The sequence below is a fragment of the Epinephelus moara genome, chromosome 13 (genome assembly GCF_006386435.1).
Source record: "Epinephelus moara isolate mb chromosome 13, YSFRI_EMoa_1.0, whole genome shotgun sequence".
NCBI classification, from domain to species: Eukaryota; Metazoa; Chordata; class Actinopteri; order Perciformes; family Serranidae; genus Epinephelus; species Epinephelus moara.
Window position 1 is genome coordinate 12358905 of NC_065518.1, and position 27999 is coordinate 12386903.

The following is a 27999-nucleotide window of genomic DNA, read 5'->3' on the forward strand; positions in this document are numbered from 1 at the left end:
CCGCGACCCATGACAGGATAAGCGGTTATAGAAATGAATGAATGTAGCATTATCAGGGAAACAATCGGGTGTGTTCCCCGAAGAGCCAATAGTGAATTTACTGTGTTCTATCGTCCAGAAGGCGTCCCAAGGAAGATCTGTTTGCCCCAAACATGTTTTCTATTGTCCCGGGATAATGACACCTTTGCTTGTTAGCATGTGCAAAATTCATGACACAACGGAAAGCCATCGGCCACCACTACTGGTGATCTTATTTGCCGATCGGCTGGTGGCAGTCAACAAGGCGAATACTGGCCGATAACGATATGCAGCCAACGTATTGGTGCAACCCTAATAAATGACCTAAACTTTTGTTACAGTCAGACTGATCTCTTTGCTCTTGAGGTACAGAAGAAGGAGAGCGAGACATGTGACAGGTCTCATTACTTTAGGCACAAACGTGACCCTCCACATGCCTGACCCTCTGACACTTGGACCCTTCTGATAGAAACCATAAACAGAGAAAACTGCCAAGACTTTAGGTTTCTTTAATGGGTTTTGGTTTATAGCTTGTCTTCAGCTTTGCCAGAAAATCAAACCAAATCTGGGCAAAGTGGAGGAAGTCTGGGTGGAGCTGTGCTAAGATAAGAAAGAGGAAAAACTACTAGTTTAATCTGGACTCAAATTCTTTAAATTCAGCCTAGAAAGTTGTCAGTTAATGTTTTTTTACAGTGTACGGGGAAAATGAAGTATTCATCGGCATAAAAATGAACATTCTAAAAACAGTAAACATAAAATACAAGACACGGACAGCTTTTATATTAAAGAAGACTTAAGCTGCGATTTCACTGAAACACTTTAGGTATAATATCCTTAGAACCGATACGAAACCTGTATGGTCATGTCGGTAACGCTTTGTTTCCACATAGCTCTGTGTACGTATGTTAGTCAACTGGAAGTCCATTTGTTCCTGTGAGAACTTTCATGATCTCTGATGTGTTTGCAAAACTGCTTCTTGTTGTTTTTTTTCTGGTCTGGATTTGTGTGGAGTACGTTATAGTACGTCTAAAAAAAAATTGAACCCTCGTGGCAGTCTTCAGACAGACAGTATGAGCTATGCCACAGAAAGTTAGTGTAAAAACAAGTTAGCTAACAGATTGACGATAAGCTCTATTATGCGTTGTTCTAGCTAAAAAGTTCAACAACATATTTAGCTAACATTGCTAACGTTAGCATGCTAGCTGTGTAACAGTGCCTTCATACCCAGCCAATGTTTGTATGTGGCCCCATGTGGGTAGTAACTGCGCTGAAAATTGGGCTTGATTGTCAACAGGTTCCATAATGGCCCCATGCCAGTTGTCCACATAGGTGGGTTTAACCGTAGGCCCCAGATTAGATGCCCATTTTGGGTTGGCACCCACTTGGTACCCAGGTAGCCATAGCATAACCCATGTGGGCCCACAGGTAAACCAACCCATGTGGGCATGGGGCCAATATGGAACCCGTGGACAATCCCATATAGGGCCCATTTGTTTAGCCCATTTACTACCCACATGGGCCCCACGTACAAATGTTGGCCGGGTAGTGGTTGGACGTCTTTTAAGAAAACAAAAAAAATCACTAAACTGGCTACACACCTGGCAGGCCAACCTCCTTACTTATTGCCGCCATTAAGGCTGCACGGTATGTAAAAACAATCATATTGCGATTATTTTAACAGATGTTGCGATGGTAACGTGAGCCAAGAATTTAGTAGGAATGATCTCTTTTGCATATCTTTTTTTTTTTTTTTTTCGGGGGTCTGTACCGAACAAGCATATTCCCTTACATCTGGAATATGTTTTGTGGGCCAGGTGCATTACTGTAGCACCACAGTGCTCATTTATAATGGCATGTTGTGACACATTTTTCCTTTTATCAAAATTTGCAGCTCCGATGGAAACGCACAAATAACTGTTCTAATGAATGCCGAACGTATATCGATGGAATTCAAAGGCCTGAGCCGCATCGTTGAAATCAGGGAAATAATCATCCATGATATTGACGATCTTTTCGACAACACTAAAATACATTTTCTATAAGTTACTCCGGTTATTATATTCTCTCCAAATCTCACTCATGCTCCCACTGTTGTTTCCCTGCAACAAGTAACATCTCGTGATATTTCAGAATGAGACTTCTGCTTAACGAGTAATTGACAGACAGTGATGATGTTTAATTGCCCCGTGTGCCTCCATTGCAGCTCGTTGCGGGCTCGCTCCACACTGGACCAATTTCAAAAATTGTTTACATCAGTTCCTTTTAACCAGTTTACACAGGAAAGTAGGGTCCAGCTTAAAAAATGCCAGAGATCCTTTAATTGAACTGGACTGCTTGGTGGAAACAAGGTCAGACATCAAAGGCTTACATAGTACCCGTCTTAGTGGTGGTCCAACCACTAACTCTTACTGCATGACTGTCTGTGCTACATCACAGAAGGCCAGTATGTTGCTTCAGCGGGATTATGGTATTCATTCATCAAATCTTTCCTTGAAGGCGTGCAGCAACAGCGAAGACTGAAACCACATATGACTGCCACATATGTTTATTGTTTTACAACATCTTCACATGCCTTAATTTGTACGGTCATTACTATGGCAGCACATATAAAATGTATGAGGACAGCTGCGATGTGTCTGCAGGCGAAGTAAACAGCCAGCCATGGCATTAATGAGCAACTCCATTAATGACAGCTGGCACCAGTTACAAACCCCCTGCTTTATTACAGAGCAAATCAAAGTCTGTGAGGAAAGTGGTTAGAGTAGAGGAGTAAAGGTGCCCCGCGGTGACCTGACCTCACCCTTCCTTCCGGTTGATGTCAAGTTTGAGAAGTGTTAAGCAAGCGTTGAGATATTTAGTTTCATGTCAGAGTTCCTCCTTAATTTGCGTTCACAGTAACGTGAGGAAAGACGGCTACATTACAGTATGTGTCACCACTTAGTAATGATGGTGCTCTTGGCAGGCAAACCGATACAGACACATTGTCGTGAGCACATGTTAAGACAGAAAACAGGGCTTACCTGAGAGGCAAATTAAGCGCATGAGATCATAGAGGAGCTGTCTCGGAACATCAGCGCAGACTGGGACAGACTTTTGGGACACACGGTCACACAGTTTTGTGTGTCCGTGCGTGTCTGTGCTTGTGAGGAATTTTTATGGACATTAGGCGTTCTCTAATGACCACAACTACATGCTTAACCTTGACCCTTGGCCTATCCTGAAGTCTAATCTCGACCCTAAAACCAAGTCTTAACTTTCAAGCAGCCATGTGACAAAGTGAGGATCAACCAAAATGTCCTCAACACACACACATAAGCCTGCTCATCTGCACACACACATACAATCTTACACCACAGATTTTCCATTTCCGACTCTTCTGTGAACTAAATGTAGTGTGAAGGTGGTTCAGGCTACGACATGAGGAAAGACAGAGTGGTGGGAATAGGAAAGCACCGCGACATGGAAGTGGAAAACATAACACCCACTATCACTCTGTGTATGTCTCTTTCTCGGTCCTTGTGTGTGAGTTTGATGCAAATATTTTAAGGATTTTAAGAGATTTTTAACAAGCTATAATAAGCATTGGTGCGTGATTGACTTAACTTTCACTTGTCAGAAGGCAGTAAGGTAGGCCTACAAATCACTGTGGAGGCAGACTCTACATTAACTTGCAGTAGAAATGTTTGGACGAGCAGCATTCGGATCATGCGTCTATAAAAACTATGTTCAACAACTGTGACACATAAAATAACATTCACAGCACAAAGCCATTGACTGCCTTACACACATTCTTCTTGCCTTCAGATGGCAATTTATTACGTTTATTACTAAGTTTATTTCCTCAACCCTAAACTTGAATTGTAAAACACGCAGTGGAGCCCCCAGAAATGTTTCATAGGGGTGGACAGATGGGGCCACTGAAAATCTGAATATCAGGAATTCTATGTCAATATGAGAGTAAAGGATTTCTTATTTTACAGTTCATAATACTGGTTATTTATGTGCCTTCATTCATTCATTCATTTCCTGTACCCGCTTATCCTGTTAGGGGTCATAAGGGGGCTGGAGCCTATCCCAGCTGACACTGGGTGAGAGGCGGGGTACACCCTGGACAGGTCACCAGACTATCACAGGGCTGACACATAGAAACAGACAACCATTCACACTCACATTCACACCTACGGACAATTTAGAGTCACCAGTTAACCTGCATGTCTTTGGACTATAGGAGGAAGCCGGAGTACCCCGAGAAAAACCCACGCTGACACGGGGAGCTTCAATTTTAAGGCATGCATTTATTGTAAAGAATAAAACATATACTGGGAACATGTCTGAAGTTTGGGGGAGATACTTGGGTTCCCATGCAAACCATTTTCATTCAGATATCCTGAAGTGAGAATTCCAGGGACCCCATTGAAAATGACCTTGCCAGTTGTTCCCTTGCCAAAATGTAGCCCGCTTCCCAACAAGCTATGCTGAGCTAGCTTAAAAAATGAACGCCCTACAGCCTCTTAAAGACAGTAGTGTCAGTAGTGTACTATTATTTTCTCTGGGCAAAAAGAAGTCTAAAGTTCAAACTAGGTTTTACAAGTTTAAAAGTACAGCACTTTGTTGTCATACAAACACAGGCCCACACACACACACACACACACGCATAGAGGCCAAGTTACACAGTTCTAGGTTTGCCTAATCTGTCATCATCACACAAAGCAGCACACAAATGAAGTTTATACTGTCAGTATGTCGAAGCCCAGTCAGATCAGGACATATGACATAACAGTCTCCACCCGTGTTGATGTGAAACTACAGGCTCATAAATCTTCTGTGATAAGGAGATACAAACGCAACAGAGGAGGAGATAGGAGGAGGGTGTTTAAATCAGCAGATGCCGAGAGTTTTGTTTCCTTATGTTCAGCAGTGAGTCAAAGGGTGACACAGCCGGGGATAGACGCTGTGGTTTCACAATGACGGGAAGACGAGACAAAGACGTCCCTGCGAGGGAGGTCTTAAATTATTGCGCTGCTCTGATGGTTAGGCTCTAACAAGTCATAAGCCTGTGTGTGGACACACGTACACAAATCTTGTAGACACAATACATGTGTTACACAGGCGTCGTCACCACAAATCCTTTAACACTGGTGATTTAAATCCTTTAATTTAGTAAAATTAGCAGGACAGTGGAAAAACATTCAATTACAAGGGAAAGGCCTGCATTACATTTTTAGTAAATAAATGTAAACAACTTTCAGCTGTAACGTTTGATTACGCACTTAGAGTTAAAGGACTCAATGTCCCGTATCAGGATTTTCATGCTTTAAGCACAATTTAAGAAGAAAGGAAATGATGAAGGGTGAAAGGACAGAGGCAAGGAAGTAAAGATAGAAGGACATAAGGGGAAGACGGGATGTTAAAAGTGCAACATTTTAAAGTCGAGGAGTAAAGTCAGAAGTTTCAGCGCAGAAATACTTTGGTTAAGAACCTCAGCATTGTAATAATATTTAGTTGCGTATGCTCAAATGCACAAGATCTATTTTTTCCCAATGAACAGGAAGAAGACAACAATAATTTCAATAGAAAGCACTTAGCGATGACAGGAAGTGCAGACTCGATTTGATACATTGAATTATCGTACTTCATTATGTACTTCTGAGTAAATGGGCCATGTTATGTTCCTCCTGAGCTTAACACCACGTGGGTATACCCGCAAAAGCCAATTTAATGCCCATGCACTGTTCCTCCACACATCACACACACACCATTGTTCCTCCGAACACAGTGTCCTTGAGCTGCCACAGCTTCGACTTTTTCCCGTTAATCAGGAAAAGTTTTGTTTGTCCTTAACGCTGAGAGATGACAACACTCGGCTCTATAAATACTCTCGTCCAGGCTGTTGTGAAACAGCATCGCCTGCTGCTTCCTGTAAAAAGGGAACCTCTGGCAGCGTCATATGATTAGAAGTGAGGGGAAGCACCACAGAGAAGTGGTCTGTCCTCACGGGTGGTGAGTCCAGCCTGACCTCGCCTGCAGGACAGGCTGATAACCCTGGACTACATCTGACTTTCAGCAGAGAGGAAAAAGACATCACTGTTTCATTAGAAAGGAACTACTACTCCCTGGCTGGAGCGAAATATTAGTCACAGATCTAAATGTATTCCCGCAATGGTGACTTTACTTTCATCTACACGGAGCATAGATAAGGTATCAGTCAATGAGCTAATTTGGCTTTTGTGTACAGTTTGGCATTTTACAAACACTTTTAATACCTGAACAGCCTGAAATACACCAAATTATGATACTGTGACAAAAAAGGGGCAAGTCGTCTAAAATAAAGGAACATATTTTCTCACTGTAGTGATGTCTGTGCACATAGTTTGGTTTAATTTGTCCAGGTTTTGAGATAGTTCAACCAAATAACAAAAAGGCAAGGTTGAGGCAGAGCTGACCCTTTAATCTACATGGGGAGGCAGGCATCACTCGCCAAACATAACCAAATGTAACTTCTCTTCGTCGTCAAATACTGATGCTTCGTCACACCCCTCCGCGTCTCATAGTAATACACAGGGCACCCTGTAGCGTGTACTGTATGCATCTGTGTGACGTAGAACTGAAGCAGTGGCGGTTAGGTTGAGGCAACAAAACTACTTGGTTAGGATTAAAAAATAGACTCATGTTTCGTCTCGTTCATGATAATACCGGTATAATTTTTAATGTCATATGAACATTCACACTTATTCGACTTTTTGTCATATGATATTCTACCGTTACCTACGGCAACAACAACCATGGCTGAAAGCGAAATCGTCATAGACTCCGCGGTGGTTCTAAAAACATGAGCAGCTTCAGTAGTGTGTCCTGAATGTTTTACGAACAGCCCCGGACTTCTCAGACTCTTTTAGTGACTTACCGCTCAGAGGGAACTCAGTCAGCGGCTCCTCTGGCAGCAGCACAGCGTCTCTCCCTCTCCTCTCTCGCCGTGCGTACTAATTTGTCATATTGTCAGGAAAATATAAAAATACCCTGAAATATCGTGATATTATTTTACGGGCATATTGCCCACCCCTAGTTTTGGCATACGATTAGTAAGTAAATACGTAACGAGAGTAACATCGGGACAAGTGTGGTCTCTTGGGTGAAACTCCCCTCTCGTCCGGCTTGCCCTAAACACACTTTCTTGCTCTTTATAGAACATCAGTTGCTCTCAGCGTCAAGTACGCTACAGATGGATTTACATTGGAGTTAGTTAAAGGCCTGGTGCGTCTCATGAAGACACTAAAGGCTGCCTTTAGCGACTATCACACGCAAAGGGACGTGACAAAGCATCTGTATTTGAAGCTGATATTTTGAGATTGTCCAGACATTATTGAATTCACTAGCTATGTTTCCATCCAAAAGTGATTCGAATCATTGGGAAATGCGCATTAAAAGAAATATGAATCCTGTGTGTTTCCATTAAATGTACGGACTTTGGTGAAAACTACGAACTCGCGCAAGTTTTCCGCAGAAGTGGAAACAAAACAAGTCTCGCATTCTTCTTCTTCTTCTACGTTTTCTGGCGGTTGGCAACCAGCTTGTAAATGCATTACCGCCTTCCCAACCCGGAGTGTGGATATCACCACGGAGAGAGGTGCGCTTCGTCAGACTTAATTCGAACATAACTGTTTCCATCCCCCGTTTTGCGAATCAACATTTTTTCGAATCAACCAAAACCCAGCTAAAGCGAGCGTATTTTAGTTTGTGCGAATCAGGGGATTTTAATTTGAATTTTGGCGTTTCCATCATAATTTTCCGATGCGATACTTCTACAGTAGATGCGCATCTAAATAGGCTGATGGAAACATGGCTACTGATAACCTAAATAGCCTAAAACAAACATACTGGTGCAGATGATAATGCGCTCAGTTGATATTAAAGGGTAAAGAAAACACACCAGTTAGTGGGTGTGAATGGAAATTCATTTTGTGGTGCTTGCAGCTTTGAATATTACTTTTTTAAATACCCCATAGTTAAAGGTAAATCACAGTGTCTGGTCATTGTTTCAGGAGACACACATTGTTGTTGACTTCAAATGCAGTGTAAAGCAAGAAGCACAAATGAAATTCCATTTACCTGCATTATAACGAGGTGGAGACAGAGTCAGAATATACATTGTGAAACTTCAGCCCATAAAACCAAAACTAACTGCATGGCATACCATTTCTTTTCTGTAATTTCAGTGAACTGACCATTTGTCTACCTGGTGTGCCTTAATCTTAAAACAAACGTCTTGGGTGCAAATAAAATTCGTCTCAGCTGGCATTAAAGAGTTAAGTCACCCAAATGACAGAAAAGTTTTGGTTTAATCTCTCCAGGTTTCTCTGAGATTTTTGCTTTCACCTCAATTGATGGAGGCGAATGGAATTTAATTTGTGGTGCTCACAGCATTAAAAATGACCTTTTCATGACTTTTCCCAGAGTATCTGGGAAATTGTCTCCAGAAACAGTTGTTGTTGACTTTTATTGAAAAAAATAGTGAAAAATAAGGACAGTGAGCTGACGTTTATATGATCTAATCCAAAGCTGCGTGCTTCTATGATGATGTACAATGTACACAAATAGAAAATGAGCTACTATTGTGAACCATGTGATGCTTTGTTTAGTAAGATAACAATAGATATAGATTTTTTTAAATATAGAAGATGCACAAAGACTGAGATATCTGCTCACATATCAAACAAATCAGCCTGTTATCTAGAGGAAGCCTGGGAGAGGAGAGAAAAGCTCTTTACAGAGATAAACAAGCCCTTTCAACAATTAAATCAATCAGTTTCTTAGAAATGGAAATGTTCTTTGTTGATATCTGTAACTTAATTACAACCAATCAACTTTAATCATTCACTTCTATTCAAACTCATTTCGAGAAAGCGGCTTCTTATGGAAACAGTTAAGTTGGTATATTTTTTTTTGCTCTGTTTTTAGTTTATTTTAATTTCTTTTTTCTCTTTATGCGTGCTTTGCACATGCAAGACAGGAAGGTGATTGCAAAATAATTGTCTTGCATTCTCATGTGGGATGGGTCAAATGATTCAGCAAACCACAAAAGTAAAAGATGATGACTGAACATAGTTTAAAGCAAATTCTACAAATGCGATTCTGTTCACTTACATTATACTGGGATGGAAACACATGCAAAAAACTCAGCACAAAAAATCCAAACTATCTGTGTTGCATGTGATCTTTTTAGTTTGGGTGAACTGGCCCTTTAATCTACACGGATTTACCAATGTGACTTTAACATGCAGTTATGAGATTGTAAATCCCTAACTTCACTGATACCTCGGTAGCCTCAAATAAACCACTGAGGTGTGAATCATATTTGGCTCAGTTGAAAACTCTGGATTTGGCAGCAGATAAAATTGGATCATACGTCAAACACATGTTGTCTTAAACTTTCACCGGCCTCAGTGAAATGCGTTCAATTAATCATATAACATTTCGCAGTTAGCCTCAGTCACATGTCCGATGAACTACCATAAACCTCACATGATGTTGAGAGTGCCTCCGTAAGCGTGCCACTGTTTATCCTCAACACAATCACACGGACCTTTAAACCTCCAGCTGAATCCCACATGCGAAACACACATATACAGGCACCTGCTATTCCACACGCACACTCAGGCACATGCTATGGAAAAGTCACACACCTGCCCCACACTGCTACACAGCTGCTACATGCAATAAGGCGACTCACACAGTTAGAGGAGAACACACACTCACCTGATACTTAACATTAACTGTGCCGACTTGTGGTACATCCTGCAGCTGGATACCCTGAGGGATCAGGATTTCCTGCTCCTGTGTGTGCATGCATGTGTGTGCGTGTGCCAGTCATAGCAGTACACCTACCTCTTTGTGCAGACATGGGTTCTTTCTCAGCAGCAACACAATGCTCTTTCTATTCTTTGCCCCCCTCTCTCTCTCTCTCTCTCTCTCTCTCTCTCTCTCTCACTCTCACTCTTTCTCTCTGTGGTAACACAGCTCTCAGCTCACTGTAATGCTTTTAACCACCTCGTCTCACATACACTCGCTTTATTAGGAGAAGCAGAGCTTCCCTCCTCCCTCCTACTCAGCCCACTCCCCTCCTTCCCAGGCGCCTTTGCCTTCTGTTTACCCCTTTTCTCCTCCTCCTCCTCCTCCTCCTCCTCCTCCTCCTCCTCCTCCTCTCTCTTTCTCTACACCTTTGTCATTCTCATTGCTGCTGTCACTCTTTCACTCCTGCGCTTTCTGCATCTCCCTCTTAATCTGCCTCAGTGCCTTAACTCTCCCGCTCTCTTCCACTGGTGTCTTTTTCATCATTTTCCTTCTGCCTCTCTTTCTCCTTGTCATTGTCTCTGTCTTGTAAAAGTGGGTCAAACATGAAAGCAGTGTTAGATCTGGATGGGAGCTGGAGCTCAAGCTGGAGGGATATTAGAGTAAAGGCAGCGGGTGAGCTCAGCCTCTCGCTTAAATCCTTGATACCAGGCTTCCTCATTTTTATAGCTGTAATCTTAACTCTGTTGAAAGAAATTGGTCTCTAAAAGATTCTACTGAAGTCTTTAACCTCAGATACAAACCCTATAAAGTTAACTTTAAGAGGCGTTATGTAAGATTTCTACATGAAGAGCAGCACAAAGCCTTCAATTCAGGATGATAAAGAAACCTTGAGTCCAGGGCCGTGGCATTGACACTGCTACCTGTTTGTTGTGTGTGTGTGTGTGTGCTTGTCACACACTTTAACCAAGGCTGAAAAACAAAGCTGTGTCTGTTTTTGAGTCACAGGGGGGTGTCCAGTTCAGATTCCCACACCAGGCTGCTCTTGAACCACAACAATAAACCACTACTCCACAGCACTGATATTTGTAAGAGGAAAAAAAATCTGCCACCGTAAGCAGAAACCGTGAATATATGGGTGTGATCAGTATGCATGCTAATGCATATGGCGCAATCAGTACGAGTGGTATTGGGGGAATGTTTGTTTTTATGATGGGACCGCAGACAGAGGTATTGTTTAGTTTGGAGCTCTCCCAGTGTTTTGTGCAGTGATAGAAGAAAAACACACATTATTATGACAACAGTAATCCTCCTCACTTAATGATTTTCTAAATTACATGCGGCATACTTCCTTCAAGATGGCAGTAATGTCCTATCGTTCAGCTTGAATCTGTAAACGCTCCATCAGTCTGTCACAAAATATGAAAATCATCATTAGTGATGGTAAATATCTATTTATCCAGTGGTGTGCACAGTGAGAGGGCGGGGGGCGGTTGGGGGGTTCTGCCTCTGCTACTTATGCTCCGAGTGCCAGAGTCTAAGTACCCCCATGGACCCTTCTAGTCCGAAGTGTCTCCTAAATGCTGATCTAGTTGGTTGGTATGCCCCTCTGATGAGCCGAATTGTCCCTCTACTTTGTAAAATATTACAAAATAGATTTAAAGCTGGAATAGGCAGTTTTATTGGGCAAAAATCCTCAAATACACTTTGAGCATATTGCAGTTTGAGTGGACTGAGAGAAAACTAGACTTCTTCACCTCTGCTTGATGTAATCACGGGTCATTTCAGAGAGAGGGCGTTCCTATTGGCTGTATAAATGCAGATGCGCATCCCTTCACTGAAAGTTTCAGTGGCGGAGAATCCTACAGACAAAGTTGCTGTTCAAGCACTGGCAACAACTGCAGACACAGCAAAGCAACCCAAAAAAGGAAGACGGATTTATGAAGAAGAGAATCTCAAAGAGAGTCTGACAGTAAATGAATAAAACGTGTGTCAATATTGGTGAAGCATTTGAGAGATGAAGAGAAAATGTTGCTAATAGTTTAGCCTTCTGCTAACCACAGCCAATGTCTCATAGCCATGGCTTCAAGTTCATGTTTATATAGCTAATAGATTGATAAGGTTCATACTGTCTTCTTATTTAGAATATTTTGAGGTTTTCTTATATTCAGACAAACAAGATGTAAGGAGATGTGTTTTACCTGCTTGACAGTTTCAACTGAGACTCCAGTCTTCCTCAGAAGCGTCATCCGACGTGCTGCTGACGTGTCATATATCAGCTGGTAGGCCTGGTAGGCCTGGCAGACCAATCAGAGTCTGTCAGGCCAACCCCGCCTCCCACGTCGTTGTCCGTTTTCTGGAGTAGGGAATCCCAGGTATGCGAGAGGGTGTACGCCCCCTCGTCCCGGTTGATGGTGCTGCTTGCCCGCTTACTGATCTCAATGGCCTCTTTTATCCACCGTTTGAATTTATTGGTCTCTGATGTGATTATTTTGCTCCTGTCCCAGTCCATGATGTGGTTATTTCTTCTGCAGTGATCTGTGTTGGCTGATTTTAGGTTTTCCTCTCGCCCCGCTGTCTCTTTTTCGCATTCTTTTTGATGTTCTTTTTTCCTTGTGTTGAATGATCTGCCTGTTTCCCTGATGTATGTTTTCATGCATGATTTGCATGGTATTTCATATATGATGTTGCATTTCTTGTCCGGTTCTACTTTGTCCTGTCAAGCAGGTAAAACACATCTCCTTACATCTTGTTTGTCTGAATATAAGAAAACTCTAAAATATTTTATGTAGCTAATGTTAGCTACAGCCTCCGATCACAGTGGGTCCCTAAGCTCACTGCTACAGAGACTTGGGCAGCACCTTCAGAGGAGAATCCCCGGTCATCGGCCACAGTAACTCAATTCCAGCCGGCACAAACCCAGCTCCAGTGGACCGGACAGCCCTGATACCACTGGATCAGCAAACTTTCTGTTGCTGCCTTTACACGGGTTAGACCTGGTGCTGCTGCTTGCTATGTTACACCCAGTGCTGGGAGGTGTGCACTGGTGACATTTGCAGATGACTGAAGGTCTGTCTCTCCAGGAAAACAGTCCACAGTAGTGGGAGCAAGGCGGAGGGAGTGCTGAACGCTAGGTAGCTAATTCTCGCATCTGTGGTCTGATACCCAGTGAGAGCGGACAAGGATGGGTTAAGCGAATGAGCTGTGTGCAACTTGACGATAAAATCAATTAATGTGTTGGAAACATTGGATTACTGTATAAAGTGCATGAATATGCATATTGTCGTCTGGTGGGAGGGCCTTAGGACTGAGAGGGTAGAGCTGCAGGAGGAGGGTGTATTTTCAGATTCTGCCGTCGTTTTGCCTTTTCCAGATTTCAACCTACCCCAGCCTCAATTGGTTAAAGTAGCTCTTAAGTGCTTGTCTGGTTGCTAGAGGAATAGTTTGTCATTTCAGGGAATAGGTGTAATCACTTTCTTGCAGAGAGTTGAATGAAAAGATCAATGCCACTCTCATATCTTAGAGTGGCATTGATCCTCTTATCTCACTCTTGACAGGAAAGCAAAAGTGCAGGTCTTAAAACATCAAACTATGCCTTTTAAATATTGCTCCGCTGCACCACAGATTATTCACTTAGTGCTAAAAAGGTGCCTCTTTTTTTGTATTTGCAATTGCTCCTGAGCTGCAGTGGTGTGCACAGGTTCTCTGTCTCAGATACATTTAAGACATACAAATTAAGTTCAAACGGTGTGATCATTGTTTTGCTCTCTGTAATACTCAATTGCTTGCTGCATGTGTGTATATCTCAATTACATATGAAGCTACACTGTCAGGGTTCCACAGGGCAGGCTGTACTGAAAGCTACTGCAGTGATGATGCTTTGTCTCACATTGATTAAAAGCAGTACCACTGAAATGCACACATGCTGTTACAGGTTAAACATTTCATCACAACTTACACAGACAAAAGAACTGGTAAATCACTTCACATCTATTACAGATTCAACACTTCTCACTAAAGGATCGCGTCATGAGGGTGCACTTTTGTAACAGTCAGAAACAATCTCTTAACTTGCTTAGAGCACTTTAAATGTTGGCACTCCTTTTTTCCACAGAAACCACACCCTTTCATCCTTAAACAAGCAAAAGGATAACACGGCTAATATTTGATCAAGACAGAGGCCTTGTAGACTTTTTTTATTTACTTTTTATGAAGTTTAACATCGGTGTCAGCTGGACACAAAAAAAACACAGTTAAAGTGAACTCAAAAGAAAACAAAAACTCAGGAAGGATTCTTCGTAAATAAAAAAGCAAGATATAAATTTAGATGTTACCGTTTATATTGATATAGGGCCAGGTTGCGTTACATGACACATACCACAGCCGTTTCTCAATATGCGTTCTTGTGCGGACTTGTGTTCGTGTGGACTTGTGACACGTCATCAGTCACAGCCCAAGTACTGTTCCAATTCAAAGTTCACATCTAGCCAAGTTCAGTCCAAATTCCCGGATGTGTTCTCGCCACACCCATTTCACCGGGGATGCGTCGGAGCAGACTTGTGTGGACTTCAGACAGCCAGGTATCCCAGCATGCATTTCGCAACAATCATCGGAAAATGCCAAGTGAGGGAAAGACGCATAATTGTAAGCCATACCGATATGTTACTGTTTTGTCAGGGAACATAGTGTTAACATGCGTAGTTTAAACGTCAGACCCGTGGTCGATGTTTTAATATAGAGCCCAGCTGAATGTGACTGAGGTCCGCTAGATGACAGCGGTGTCAGCGCTCATGTGTTTATGAGTTCAGTTCAGTTCAGTTATATATGTTGAAACGTTAAAAACATATACATATTAATTTCTTACAATGAAAAGCCGCAGGACTATGTTTATATTGTTTTATTCTAAATGCATGTATACAACACAGTACAACAGCCAAGGCGAGCGGAGGTGGTGACATCATCAAGTTCGCTGCTGTTCCAAAAGCAGAAATGACTGTACTCCCGTCCTCCCGTTCTCCCGTTCTTGGGAAGTCCGGACTCTCGCGTGGACTTGCCAAGGCCGAACTTGCCAAGTCCACAAGTCCGAACTGCCGAATTTGAGTATTGAGAAACTGCTCACATCTCCTCTCTCACACTCTCCACACAGCTCCGTCCCACTCACTCACTCACTCACAGGTTCTCCAGCAACACTTTTTAGAGCCGTAGCCTGACGTGCACCTCCCCAGAACTGTACTATACTGTAACTATAAGTCATGGCGACACAGACCTTCTGACCTCCATTTCCCTCAGTGGAAACAAAGCTTTTATTTACTTTAATTTCACAGATAAGAAACAATAAATTGTGAAGACAATAAAGCCTCCACAAAAATAGCATTTTAAGCATTGTGTGTAATTTATCCTGACTTCATATTAGTAGAGGAAAAGTCAGCTAGCCACTAGGCTAATTTAAACAGTGTAAAATGCCATAGGCTTGTGCTAATGATGTTAGCATGTTGTATTTGTTTGGAAAACGTGTTTAGTGTAAGAGAATTGTTTTGTCAGTGAACCTTGTGAGTTGTAATGGAGCCGAATTTTGTAACGTTACCTTTGTTAAATGTTGTGCTAGCTGCTAATGTGGCTTTGACTTGCAACAGAAAACATGTAGCTCATTTCGTAAAAAAAAATACAGAGAACTATATCGTGCATGGCCAATCAGCCTGTGAATCCCAAGATGAATTTTTGTCCTTATCACCCAGCCCTAGTACCCTGGAAATCCAGAGTTCTCGCGAGAGCACAATTTGAATTTGCTCAGCGAGTCAAATTAGTAATGATGCTCATTACCCATGCCCTTGGAGCCGAGCTGCACCAATCACATTGGTGTATCTGATATAGGCGGGCCAGAGGCGAGCTAAACAGATGATGACAGCGCTGTGACGACGAAGTCTGGAATCGGTCAGTAAACATTGCAAGATGGCTACGGATGAACACCAGTTGTTTGAAATGGCTTTGGCCGCTACAATGAACGAGTTAGACTTGGCTTTTTCTCTAAAAGAGGAACAGAAGACGGCGCTCAAATCTTTCCTTTGCAAGAAGGACGTTTTGCTGTTTGGCCGATCGGATACGGCAAGAGTCTAATCTACCAGTTAGCTCCGCTGGTAGCTACTGTAAGCTCTGGATACGTCACCCCGTGTATTGTTCTGATTGGTCGTAGTGTTATCCAAGTGCGTGCAGTGATATTTTCAAATGCATGCTTGGTGCCATTGCATTACTCATAGCCAGAGCCTAAATCTTTCTAGATTTGGGTCTGGATTTCCAGGCTACAGCCCTATTACACATTCTAATCAACCTGTACTGAGTCTGCACTTAGAGGAAACCCAAATTATTTGAGGTTGAGAAACATGCCCATTGCATATTACTACTGTACAGAATCAGGCCTTATAGTTGACACGTAGGTAAGCCATTTTGACCACTTTTCATCACCACTCATTTATGGTTGGTATGTCTTTCTTAAGCCGGTCTCCTGGCTCAAAAGCCTCTTATCTGCTAACATTGATAACATTGATTGGCAAGACGCCATTTTCCTCACTGGAGGGCTACTCTTGGTCTTTTTTTGACAATTGTTTTTTATATTTTATTTGTAGATTTTCTGATTTTAAAACAACACAAATACAAGTACAACCCCCCCCCGCCCTCATAAATGACCAGTATAAAAACAAAGGAACACAAACCAGCAAGAAGTTTAGCACCAACAACAGAATGGATGTCTGTACATTTGCATATAGTACGAGTACACAAATGTTGTTTGTCAAACCCATTATGAACAAGTTTCTATACAAACATGTAAACACTTCAGGCTGTTCTCGATAAATAGGACATGAATGGTTGTCATGTTTTATCAAAGATTACAGAGCTGAGGGAAACACTGCATCTAACTCTCTGCATGTGGAACAAGTTGGTGATTTCTGCCAGCGATGTCTTAAAGGAAGCAACATCCTCATTTTTTGTGACATTAGTTATTGAGTAAGCTGCCCTTTTGAACTCTTCTGACCTCTCTGTGGGTTCCCCCAGCTCATTTTCTCTCCTCAAAGGTATTTGAGTTAAAGTTTTCAAGTAGGGGGTTGGTTTTTATGACCCGTTAAAACAGAGTAGATAACCATGCGTCCATACCCAACATGGCTTCACCAGAAGGCCCCCCCAAAGTCCTTGTAGACTTTTATTATGTATATATTGTCCACCCTGCTTACACTGAATTAACTTGGCAATCAAACATTGCTGTTTTCTGAGATATTTACCTTATGGGACTCACCCTTTATGTCCTTCAAATGCAAATACGAGAGGTGTACTGAGCATTTAACAGAGGCTTGATAGACTGTGTTTGAGCAGGTGACATAATGTGACACGTCTTTATGTTAATGGCACATTCCTATATTAACACCATGTAAGGTAACAGAACAGAGAAGGAGGGTGTTATCTGAAATAACATCAACTTGCTGAAGCTGTTGCAAGCAGAATGTGTAAGAAGTCTATGGTGCTTTGAGGCCTTTCACAACTTATCGTTTCCTCATTTTACAAATCGCATACTGATGCAACATCTGACAGTTCCTCACAATGTTAAGAAGGGAAACTGACAGACGGACAGAGGAGGAGAAGGGAACTAAGAGGGTTGCCAGGCAAGGCTCGTGATGTTTGTTGGACCACATTTTTCTATCAGCAATCACTAAAAAATGACAATCAATAAGTCAAAGTCTTAATTCTATGGCCCCTCTCCCTGAGTGGCGCCTTGAGGGCTTTTACTGGAGAGCGATTTTTAATGAAATGCAGGCGTAACAACAATATTTCATCTTTATTGTCTTTTGTTCATCAATGCTGACCTCTTTAAAAGCAACCCTGTGCATTATTCAGTTTCATATATTGTCACTCTAATTACAGGCGGCAACAAGCTGCACAGCCGAGGACTGTTCGATTTCCTGTTTTGTTTACTGATGGTTTGAAGGGAAGGCTCACCCACGAATCATAATGCATATTTTTCCTCTTACTTGTAGTGCTATTTATCAGCCTAGACTGTTTTTGTGTGAATTGTATTGTGTTGGAGATATCGACCGTAGAGATGTCTGTAACTAGATCAGTAATTATGGGCCTATAACCCGCTTTCCTTTTCTTGTGTCCTCAAGCAGCTAATCTTGAATGTTTTCCAGTCAGGTTAACATGCAAACAGTGGCACCCTCAGGTTGACGTTTGTATCATTACTTTGTGGTTCACTTGATTTCGACACAGCTCATAATATTTTAAGTGTGGCCAACTTGATTTATCTTCAAATTTGAAAGGTGGAGACTTTACATTTCCCTTGGTAAATTTAAATCAGAAAAAAAGTGTGGTGTCCCACAGAGGTCAGGTTTAGGGCCCTCTACAGTTTAACTTGTATAGGTCCTTTAGTTCTAAAAAGTATATCATACAACACTTAGTTCCGACCGAGTAATTTGATTGGACGAGAGGCATTCTATGAGTGCTGATATAGATTACAACATCACTGGGACATGTAACAGTAAAATCACTCCGCTCACAGTTGTTATAAATATAAATACAACCGTTAATTAACCAGCTGTCACACTCGCTACATTGATTACATACATAGCATTACACCAAGAAGATGGATAGTTTCCCCAAATTACATTTGAATTAAATTATGAGTGGTCCTCAGGATAGGACGAGGAAAAGGAAAGCCAGGACTCTTCTGTGCAGACCTCCAGGTGTGTTTGAATCTGGCTGTGCCAACATCCAGGTTTACCAACATTTCATCAGCCGAACTGGATGAGGTTACACAGTTGCAGATCAATGTAAATACAAAGTAGCTTGTGAGTTCCTGGCATGTGTGCTGCGTTGCCTGGCAACAGACTGAGGGAACTGGGGTTTTTTTTGCGGAGCTACATAACATATTTAAATAATTTATTTCATCACCTTTGACCGAATCACAGCCATGACGATATACAGTACATCACTCCCTCTCGTGTGATACTGCTTAAACATCCAATGCTGTAGTAACACTGACAACATGCACCTTTACATTGCAGTATCTTAACCCCACTACCAAGAAGTTGGTCCATCTGTCCCATTCTTATGAACATGATATCTCAAGAATGCCTTGAGGTAATTTCCTTAAATGTGACACAGATGTCCACTTGAACTCAAGGATGAACTGATTAAAATTTGGTGGTTAAAGGTCAAGGTCACTGTGACCTCACGTCCATCCCATTCTTGTGAACTTGATATATCAGGAACTAGATGGTACTCGGCTTGTGGTACTCAATCTGCTGAAACAAACAAACCATTTGTCTCTTTCAAGAATCCATAGCCTGGTAGCTTGACATAAGCCACAGACCTTGTTGTGAGCAGTTTCATGTAGAAACCATTTTCTTTCTACCGAACTACACCTGCAATACCAGCGCTATCGGTCAGCTTTGGTCATGTACATCAAGCAATTTGTATTACATGAAAAAAACAAACAACAAAAACAATGGTAGATTGTCACAAACTGAGGGCTAGTTAGTGGAGATTGTGGTTTCTTGGTTCTACTATTTCTCCCACTTAGAAATTAGAGGCAAATCTGACCACAATTATTTTAAAGCACATCAAAGGTCATTTTCTACAGTCTTAAGTAATAAGTAATGACTCACTTTTACCATGAACACTGCTTTTCAAGTCAGTCAGGGATGACAGTTGTACTGCTTGAGCAAGGAGACAGCTGGATGGGGTTGTTCATAAAGCATCTTGGCTGTGACTGTGCATTTGTTTCCTTCCTTTTATGGCAAATGCATCAAAGACACGTGCTGGCTCTTTTTAAAATTCCTCCCTCCTGGCCAGAGACCTCCGCCTCGCAGTCTGTATCATCATGCTGTTCGGCTGTTTAACCCAGAAGCACAAGGAACTCTCTGGGCCTGCCAGTAATCACTCTCATCATGTATCACCACTGGAGGTAGCCCTGTGGGCAAATTCACTCAATGTGGTTACACTCATTTTAGTCAAGTTTGTCTGACAGTAAAAAACTTGTTTGTTAAAGATGGCACAATGAAGTTTGGAGCTGCATATCCATTGTGGTCCTTATTAAATAAACAGCAAGAGGATACAGTTGGAATGGCAGCATTGAATAAATACAACTTACGTGATTATGATAACACCAAAGGGTTTCAACCTAAAGAATCACACCACTCAAATTTACAAATTTAAATTCAACTTTCATACTGAAATGGTGGATTGCCCCCCTCCAAGTTGGGAGAGAGTTACTGCCTGAAGCGAGGGAGTATCTCGGGGTCTTGTACACGAGTGAGGGTAGAATAGAGCGTGAGATGAATCAGCGGTTTGGTTCAGTTTCTGCAGTGGTGCGGGCGATGTGACGGACCGCCGTGGTGAAGAGGGAGCTGAGCCAGAAGTTAAAGCTTTTGATTTACTGGTCCTTCTACATCCCAACCCTCACCTATGGTCATGAGCTCTGGGTAGTGACCGAAAGAATGAGATCGGGGATACAAGTGGCCAAAATGAGTTTCCTCTGTGGGGTGGCTGGGCTCAGCCTTAGAGATAGAGTAAGGAGCTCGGACATCAGGGAGCGTGGAAAAGAACCGCTGCTCCTTCATGTCGAAAGGGGTCAGTTGAGGTGGTTCCTGGGTGCCTCCTGTTAGAGGTGTTCCAGGCATGTCTCGCTGGTAGGAGACCCAGAACACACTGGATGGATAATATATCTCATCTGGCCTGGGAATGCCTCAGGTTCCCCCAGGAGGAGCTGAAAAGCGTTGCTTGGGAGAGGGATGTCTGGGGTGCTTTGCTTGGCCTGCTGCTGCTGAAGATGGATGGATACTGAAATTAACTGGAGAGGTAGAGCGCTCCACATCAACAGGCAAACTATTCCACTCTCCAAAGTATCTAAACCACTTTTTGCCAAGCATTGCTCTAACCAGACTAAAATCAGTGACACTGTATTTTGCATTGCAGCTGTGTCTCTCATAGGAGAAATAATTCTTAGTTTGGAGCCCTGTTGTTAATTACTTTTTATGAGTTCTGATTCTGTCTCCTCAGTTTTTGATTATTATGTTTTTATGTCTTATTGTTTGCTGTTTTGGGGCTCCGTTAAAGCAGTTTTTCATCAACAATGTTGACAAGGCAATTACATATTGAAGTTAATTGTGTAATCAGTAATTATAGGCCTATAACCAACTTCCCTTATCTTGTGTCCTCAAGCAAAGAATCCTGGGTGTTTTCCAGTCAGCTTGACGTCAAGGCCTAATGAATCAGCAGTGATGTCAGTATGTTGTAGTTCACCAGATTCGACACAGCTGATAATATTTTAACTGTGGCCAGTTTGATTTATCTGTAATTTGAAAGGTGGAGACTTTTAAATTTCCCCTAGTAAATTTAAATTACAACAAGGGAGGTGTTCCACAAGTGTCAGGTTTAGTGCCCTCTACAATTTAACTTGTATACTCTCTTTAGTTTTGTAAAGTATAACATCCAATACTAAAGTTAAACTGACAACTCGCACCTTTTACAATACATTGTCATCAAGGGACCTTGGCCCTACTAACAGCAGAGTTTAATACCATTGCTAGAGGCATTATGTTTTCAGGTTGTCTGTTTGTCCCATTTGCTTGATTGTGGTAACTCAAGAATCCCTGGAGGGAATTTCTTCAAATTTGGCACAAACGTCCACTTGGATTCAAGGATTATCTGATTAAATTGCGGTGGTCAAAGGTCAAGGTCACTGTGCCCTCATAAAACGTTTTTGGCCAAAAGGATTTATATAATTATGACAAAATTTGACACAAATGTCTAATAGGGTAAAATGTTGACATTTTTTATCTAGCAAGTCTGGGTTTTCATTTATTCAGTTACATATCTCAACATCTACCATTAGGATTGGCACAAATTCATTACAGTGAACATGGGTAGGGCAGCGTGATATGCAAAAATGATAATGTTGTGTTTATTTTGGCAGATTGCAGTTGCAATGTAAGTTATGATTTTAGTGGGAATAATGATATTGGCATTTCATTTTCACTGGAAAAAAAAAAAGATGGTTGCTGGGGTTTGCACCGGACTAGTGTGTTCCCCTACATCTAGAATATGATTTGTAGGCTGAGGCGTCTCTTTATTATTGTCTGGTTTGAGGACATTTGGACTTAATTATCTTTGACAATGTTAAGTTTTTTTATACTTATTGGGTACTATTGATCCCAAATAGCTGGGGGAAATTAAAAATGCATACCAAACAAAAGTTCTCAGGAGGCTCGGGGGTCTCAGGAGGATATAATGTGCACTTGTCTTCATTGTCTTTCATTGTCATCTCAAGGCAATTGAATCGAACGCAACTGGACTTGGTTTTGTCTTAGAAAACGTTTCACCTCTTATCCAAGAGGCTTCATTAGTTCATGCTTGTCTGACTAGGCTGGAAGTAGTCTGAAGTCTTCTAAGACAAAACCAAGTCCAGTTGCGTTCGATTCAATTGCCTTGAGATAACTATGACCTGGATGAATGAGAATATCCACAGGCACGTCTTTCATTGTCCTTCTCAAATTAACAAATAAAATGTTTGGATATTGCACTTGACCATATTGCAAATTTAATTATATTTGGATTAATTCTGCAGCCCAGAACATGGGTATTAATTTTTGTTGTTGTTGAGTAGATCCCGGATACACATTCATGCTGGTTTAAATACACAGCTGAAAAAAATATAATCAAATTCACTCCTGTTTGAGTAATATTTGTGAAAACTACAGTGCCTAGATTTTTAGAGTATTACATTGCTTTACTCTAAAATGAAATTTTTTGACGCCTTTCTTAGAGATTATCGTCTTAAGTGTGACTCAGAGGGGCCACAAACAGGGTAGAGAGGTTGAAAAGCATTGATAAATGGGCTTTTGCATTGTTGGTTTTGGTCTTTTTATTAAAGTTTTTGACAATAATAAAATGATAGAATATCACTAGACATTTCCTTAAAGCAGCATAAAAGTGAGCAGCCTCAAAACATTTTCCAAAAATTACAAGTATCAGCTTTTAACTGTTCCTTTTCCGCCTGTGTTGTATTGTATATATTTGGTGTCCAAACTAATTAGTTTAATCATCAGATCTCTCACTGTATTTCCTAAAAAGAAACTTGAAGAAACCTATTAGTCTCATAAAACAAGGGAGGAATAGGATAAGATATGTAATGCATTTTGGGGGGCAGTGCGTCACATTAACATCCCAGTAAGAGCTGTCTGATTGAGTTATGGCTAGACTTAAAGTGTCTGTTGAGAATGTCTCTAGTGTAGCAAGACGCTGCGCTGTGAAAGAGAGACGGGGAGAGGAAGAGAGAGTGAGAAAATAAATTCAACAGCAAGTCATTATCAAGCCAGTGAAGAAGACAACAGACAGACAGACGAACGGACAGGATCTCCGGTTCATTCTAGGGATATTAATGGTTCTCTCCATGTTCCACCCTGCGCCTGTCTCTTTTCATCAGCCACAACCACACTGAGGCAAGAGAAGCGAGTGGGCTAACATGGTCAGGTTGAGATCTAGAAACCACACTTTTGTAGCATGCAAAATTTAAAAACACACAGACACTTGCATCTTTTGTTTCTTTATTTTCTGCAGATAAAGGAAGTCTTAAGGTTTGAAGACTGTTAGCAGCATCGCTCTATAGATGGTAAGGTTGGTAGAGCCATATCTTTAGTCCACACTGAGGCATCTCAAACACAGGATGGATTGCCATGAAATGTTGTAGACATTTATGGTTCCCAGAGCATGACTCCTGCTGGCTTTGGTGACACGCTGACTTCTCCCTAGCACCACCATACGGTTCTCATTTGTTGTTTGAGTGAAATGTCTCGTCAGCTATTGGTTGGGTTGCTATAAAATTTGGTACACACATTCTTGTTCCCCACATAATGAATTGTAAAAACGTTGGTATCCTCTGACTTTTCATCTAGCACCATTATCTGTGCAGTGCTTTGGTTTATCACCAAATACCTGCAAAACTATTGACATCCCCATCAGCCTCAACTGTGCTTTGTCTGCTAATTAGCAATTGTTAGCATATTAACATGCAAAGCTAATCAAATCAATCCACCAAGTTTTTAGTCATGTGGATTTAAATAAGAATACACTTTTAATGAAATGTAATCCCGTCAGCTCCTTCAGACTTTGCATTAAAATAGACTGCATTGGGGCAGTCTCAGGCAGTGTGGGTAGTGGGTCATGGGTCCATTCTGAATGGACTGCAAGTGACTCATGAACATGTCAAGTTTGTAAAAAGCACTTTTCTGGCACAGAGTTTTTATTTTGAAGTGCCATTTCCTGCTGTAGAGTGAGTGACTAATGGACAGCTACTTGAGAGAGACAGCAAACTAGTTCAACAACTTGGCCAAACGCAAGTATGATGCTTGATATATTAAACTTTGGGGACCTTGAACTAATGACTAAGGAGAAATCTGGATCTCATAGCTGGACCCATTGGGAACCACTGTCCTATATGATCTTTGGGGTGTGAGGGTAGATGGGAGCAAAGGTGGTTATCCAGGTGGCTAGTATCTTTAATGATTTTCCAGCACGTGGTGTCCATCCTTTAGGCAGGGTAGAGCAGCATCTTCAGTGTGTTCAGCTGAGTGAACCACTCTTTGCAGGGCCTTGTGGTCCTGTTGGATGCTGTTTTGGTACCAGGCAGTGACATTCCCCATCAGGCGCACAAAGCCAAGAAAGTTTGACTTCCTGGGTGTAAAATTACCCAGATGTTCCGCATCATTGTGCCCGTAGAGCAGGCGTAAGACTTCAACGGCTGAGCAGCGAACTTGCGCCGGCGGAGCCAGCTACTTCTGGTTTAGCCTTGGGATAACCTAAATGAGGATAAAATGACTTGTGTGCAGCTCTTCTTCTCTAAATGTTATCAGACAGAATGTATCGAATCTTGGTAGTTAAAGCAGCCATTTTACAGGGGATTATGACACTTTCAGAAATGTATCCACTGATGTACAGACATCTCTTTTGCCCTGCAAGTCCATGGGACAAAGTCTTTTTTGGCCCAATAGCATCACGTGACAGACCCGTAAGTTGTAGTTACACGGTTTGGCCAAATTCGCTTCAAAGTCCAGTGCACTCTCTGGGGGCCTGCTGTAGACTCACAAGCCCCATTTCCACCAAACACTTTCGGTATGGTACCTTTGGAACCAAAAGTAACCCTTCAGACATGGTACCTAGACCCTAGATCCGCTTAGCGTTTCCACTGCAAACAGTGCTCTTAAATGTGGGCGGGGTTGTTGTCACTCACTGCTCCGTCCAGCACTCACTATATTTCCTCATTACTGGTGACACAGATTGAAGTCTGCACCTCGTTTATCGTCCACAGAACGAGGCTGCACGGACCAAAAATGGGGACGGTACAGAACGGTTCCATTGGTACCATCCACAACGTCTCACAGTGGAAACGGAAAAAAAAAGTGCACCAAACTGAACTGTACCATACTGCTCGGTGGAAACGGGGCTTTAGTCTACCGTCAGACTTCTAATATCTTGTGTAGCAAGAACCACCAATTATCTGTTTGAGCAGCACTGTTGAAGTGACTCTCGGTTGCTTGTAATTATACACATTTGAAATAATTCTGTGTTCTCACATCTTACTGAATGAGTTTTTATATGGAGAAATAGTGTGAATTGATTCACCTTTAACAAAACTGAATGAAAGTAAAAACTCTGGCACACTGTTTTGATCACTGCTGGTTTATTGAAAGCAAATGTTTTGCCCCAAACAACATTCTTCAAAGATATTTTTCAGTATTTTACATAATATGTGTGGTTTTGAATTTGTATTCCATTCAGGAGACTGTGAAAGGAATGTGAGCATGTTTGGGGGGAAAAAAGTGACATAGCAAGTGAAAAGACTCGCTGACAATACACACACAGTGTAATCAGGAATTAGTTTCCTAAACTGGACATGAAAGCATTTCAGCAGAGGGGTCGCAGCGCAGGCCACGCTGCCAATAAATGGCTCATGTTCCATATTATAGTTGAAAGAAAATGGGAAGCCTTGTGAATGGCAAAATATAATTAGTTAGAGGTCAATCAAAATAAGAGAGTCAGTTAGGGTTAATACATAATTCATATGACCCCTTCACTCATGCTGACCTTTTTTGGGTTACGGCCCCTCCCGCTGAGGAGTGTTACCATGGCGCCTGGTCCCAGAGGAAATGGAAATTGTCAACAAAGAGGCTTTTTGTGAATTGGCTTTTTGTGCAAGATAAAAAACATGATTGTTTGGCAAAAATAGCTCAAATATACTTCTCCCTGTTATTGACTGGTGCCAGTCACATGGATTAAAGCTTTATGTGACCACACATTCATATGTGGAAGTGGGAGAGAATCATTTTGTTGTTGTTTTCTGTTCATGTATCATGTGACACTCTGAAAGGGGAACTTTCTAACCTGCCTTGTAATGAAGTATCTGCCTTTTAAAGCCTTGTCAGTGTCTGTAGAAACGTCATGTTCAGTGGAAAGCAGTTTCTCGTACAGAGGAGGTCATGTGGATTCACATGGATGTGAAACTTTCAGTTACAATGCAGTGGTCGTTTATTTGAACCATTTGAAACGTAACAGTTTCTGAAGTTGTACTCTGGGAATTTCTGTTTGAGCAATTTAAATTTATCACTTTTATGGTGCTATATTCTGAATGACACTTCCATCATGCTTTGCGTTGTTCACCATCTGTAGAGCAGCTTTTGTCTTGATTACATCATCAGAGCAGTCTCACTCTTTGATGGTCAGTAGATATGGTCAGGATAGACTGACCTTACCAGTATGGCTGAGTAGTATGATTTCATAGAAACTTGTACTCTCAGCTGAATTTTCCTTTAATTAATAGAATTTCTCTACATATAGATTGAGGTGCACTGCCCCCTACTGGCATACATTATTACCTACACAGGTCAATAAATCTTTTTGTTTTTAGGTGATATTTTATGCGGTGAAGAGTTGCTGACAGTCTTTAAGCATAACATGGTATGAAAGGTATCTTCAGTGGTGACTTATTTCTGTTTTTTTTTTCACTAAACACAGTGGAAATGTGGAAAGACTGAACCTCTTTGTTTCTGTGTATGTTTTGAATTAGTTTGAGTTTTTTCAGTTTTTTGGTATCAGTCAGTTGTGGTTTTAAATGAAATGTCCTGTAGCTGTAGTCCACCTTATTGTGTTTTTCCTGTTCCAGCTAGAATTTAATCCGTCATTTCCGTGCTCTTGGTAGATGTTCCTCTGCAGGGCACTAACTCACGATGGCTATCTCCAGCGCTGATGAATACAAATGAGATGAGAGGTTTATAAAATAAGGAAAAACAGCAAACTGTGCAGGAATTTTAACTGTTTTGGGTCTGAAACAATCTGCAAAATAAAGATGTACTTAAAGGATAGCTTTACCATTTTTAAGTCTGTCTTAAAGGGATAGTGCAGTTCTGTGGAAGTGGGGATGTATGAGGTACTTATGCTCCTTTCTCGTCCTCGATCTGTGGAAAAATATATTCCAAAGTTTACCTGACATTAAAATGAGGCTTCAGCCGTCTGACAATAGGCAAATCAAGTGTTTATGTTTAGTCACAGCCTTTTCAGTACAAAGTTCCAACAAGTAAAACCTGTGTTAGTGTCCATGAAGGCATTGTAAATTGTAGGAAATTGTAAACCTAATGTCAGTATCCAGACTTAAATAATGTAGGGATAAAATAATTAGTTAACTGTGTTATTAGTCACTGACAGAAACGGCAACGTTTTCATAATCAAGTGAGTCATTTTCAGCCAATTTTCAGACAATTTTTTTGGCATTCTGTTCTATAACATTTTTTAATTATATTTTAATGTTTGTATGACATTAGTATTTATGACATTTTCATGGCATACTTTTTTTATTGCTTTTTAAAAATAATATTTTGTATGACACACTATACTGTACTAAGGCTTTTTATGACATCTTTGTATGACACTGTACTATGACTTTAAGATATGTTTTGAAGAAATTGTAGACTGACTTTTTCAATATATTGATATTTGACAACATGCTATACTATGACCTTTTTTTGTCATTTTTGACAACATACTATATTATGATGATTTTTATCGTGAATTTGGACAACAAACTCTACTATGACGTTTTTCAATATTTTGGGCGACATGATATACTGTGATGTTTTTTCATGATTTTGGACGACATACTAT

At 41.3% G+C, this 27999-nt stretch overlaps 1 protein-coding gene across 2 annotated transcripts in view; it reads right to left on the reverse strand.

The window, feature by feature from the left end:
• entpd1 (ectonucleoside triphosphate diphosphohydrolase 1) overlaps positions 1-10062 on the reverse strand; it is a 30200-nt gene extending 20138 nt beyond the window's left edge. Inside the window, exon 1 of one of the 2 annotated variants that reach the window (XM_050060022.1) lies at positions 9901-10062. In XM_050060022.1, the coding sequence (XP_049915979.1) occupies positions 9901-9916 (16 nt within the window). In that variant the 5' untranslated portion in view covers positions 9917-10062. The other variant, XM_050060024.1, reaches the window with a different exon arrangement.
• Positions 10063-27999: the final 17937 nt, after the last annotated feature.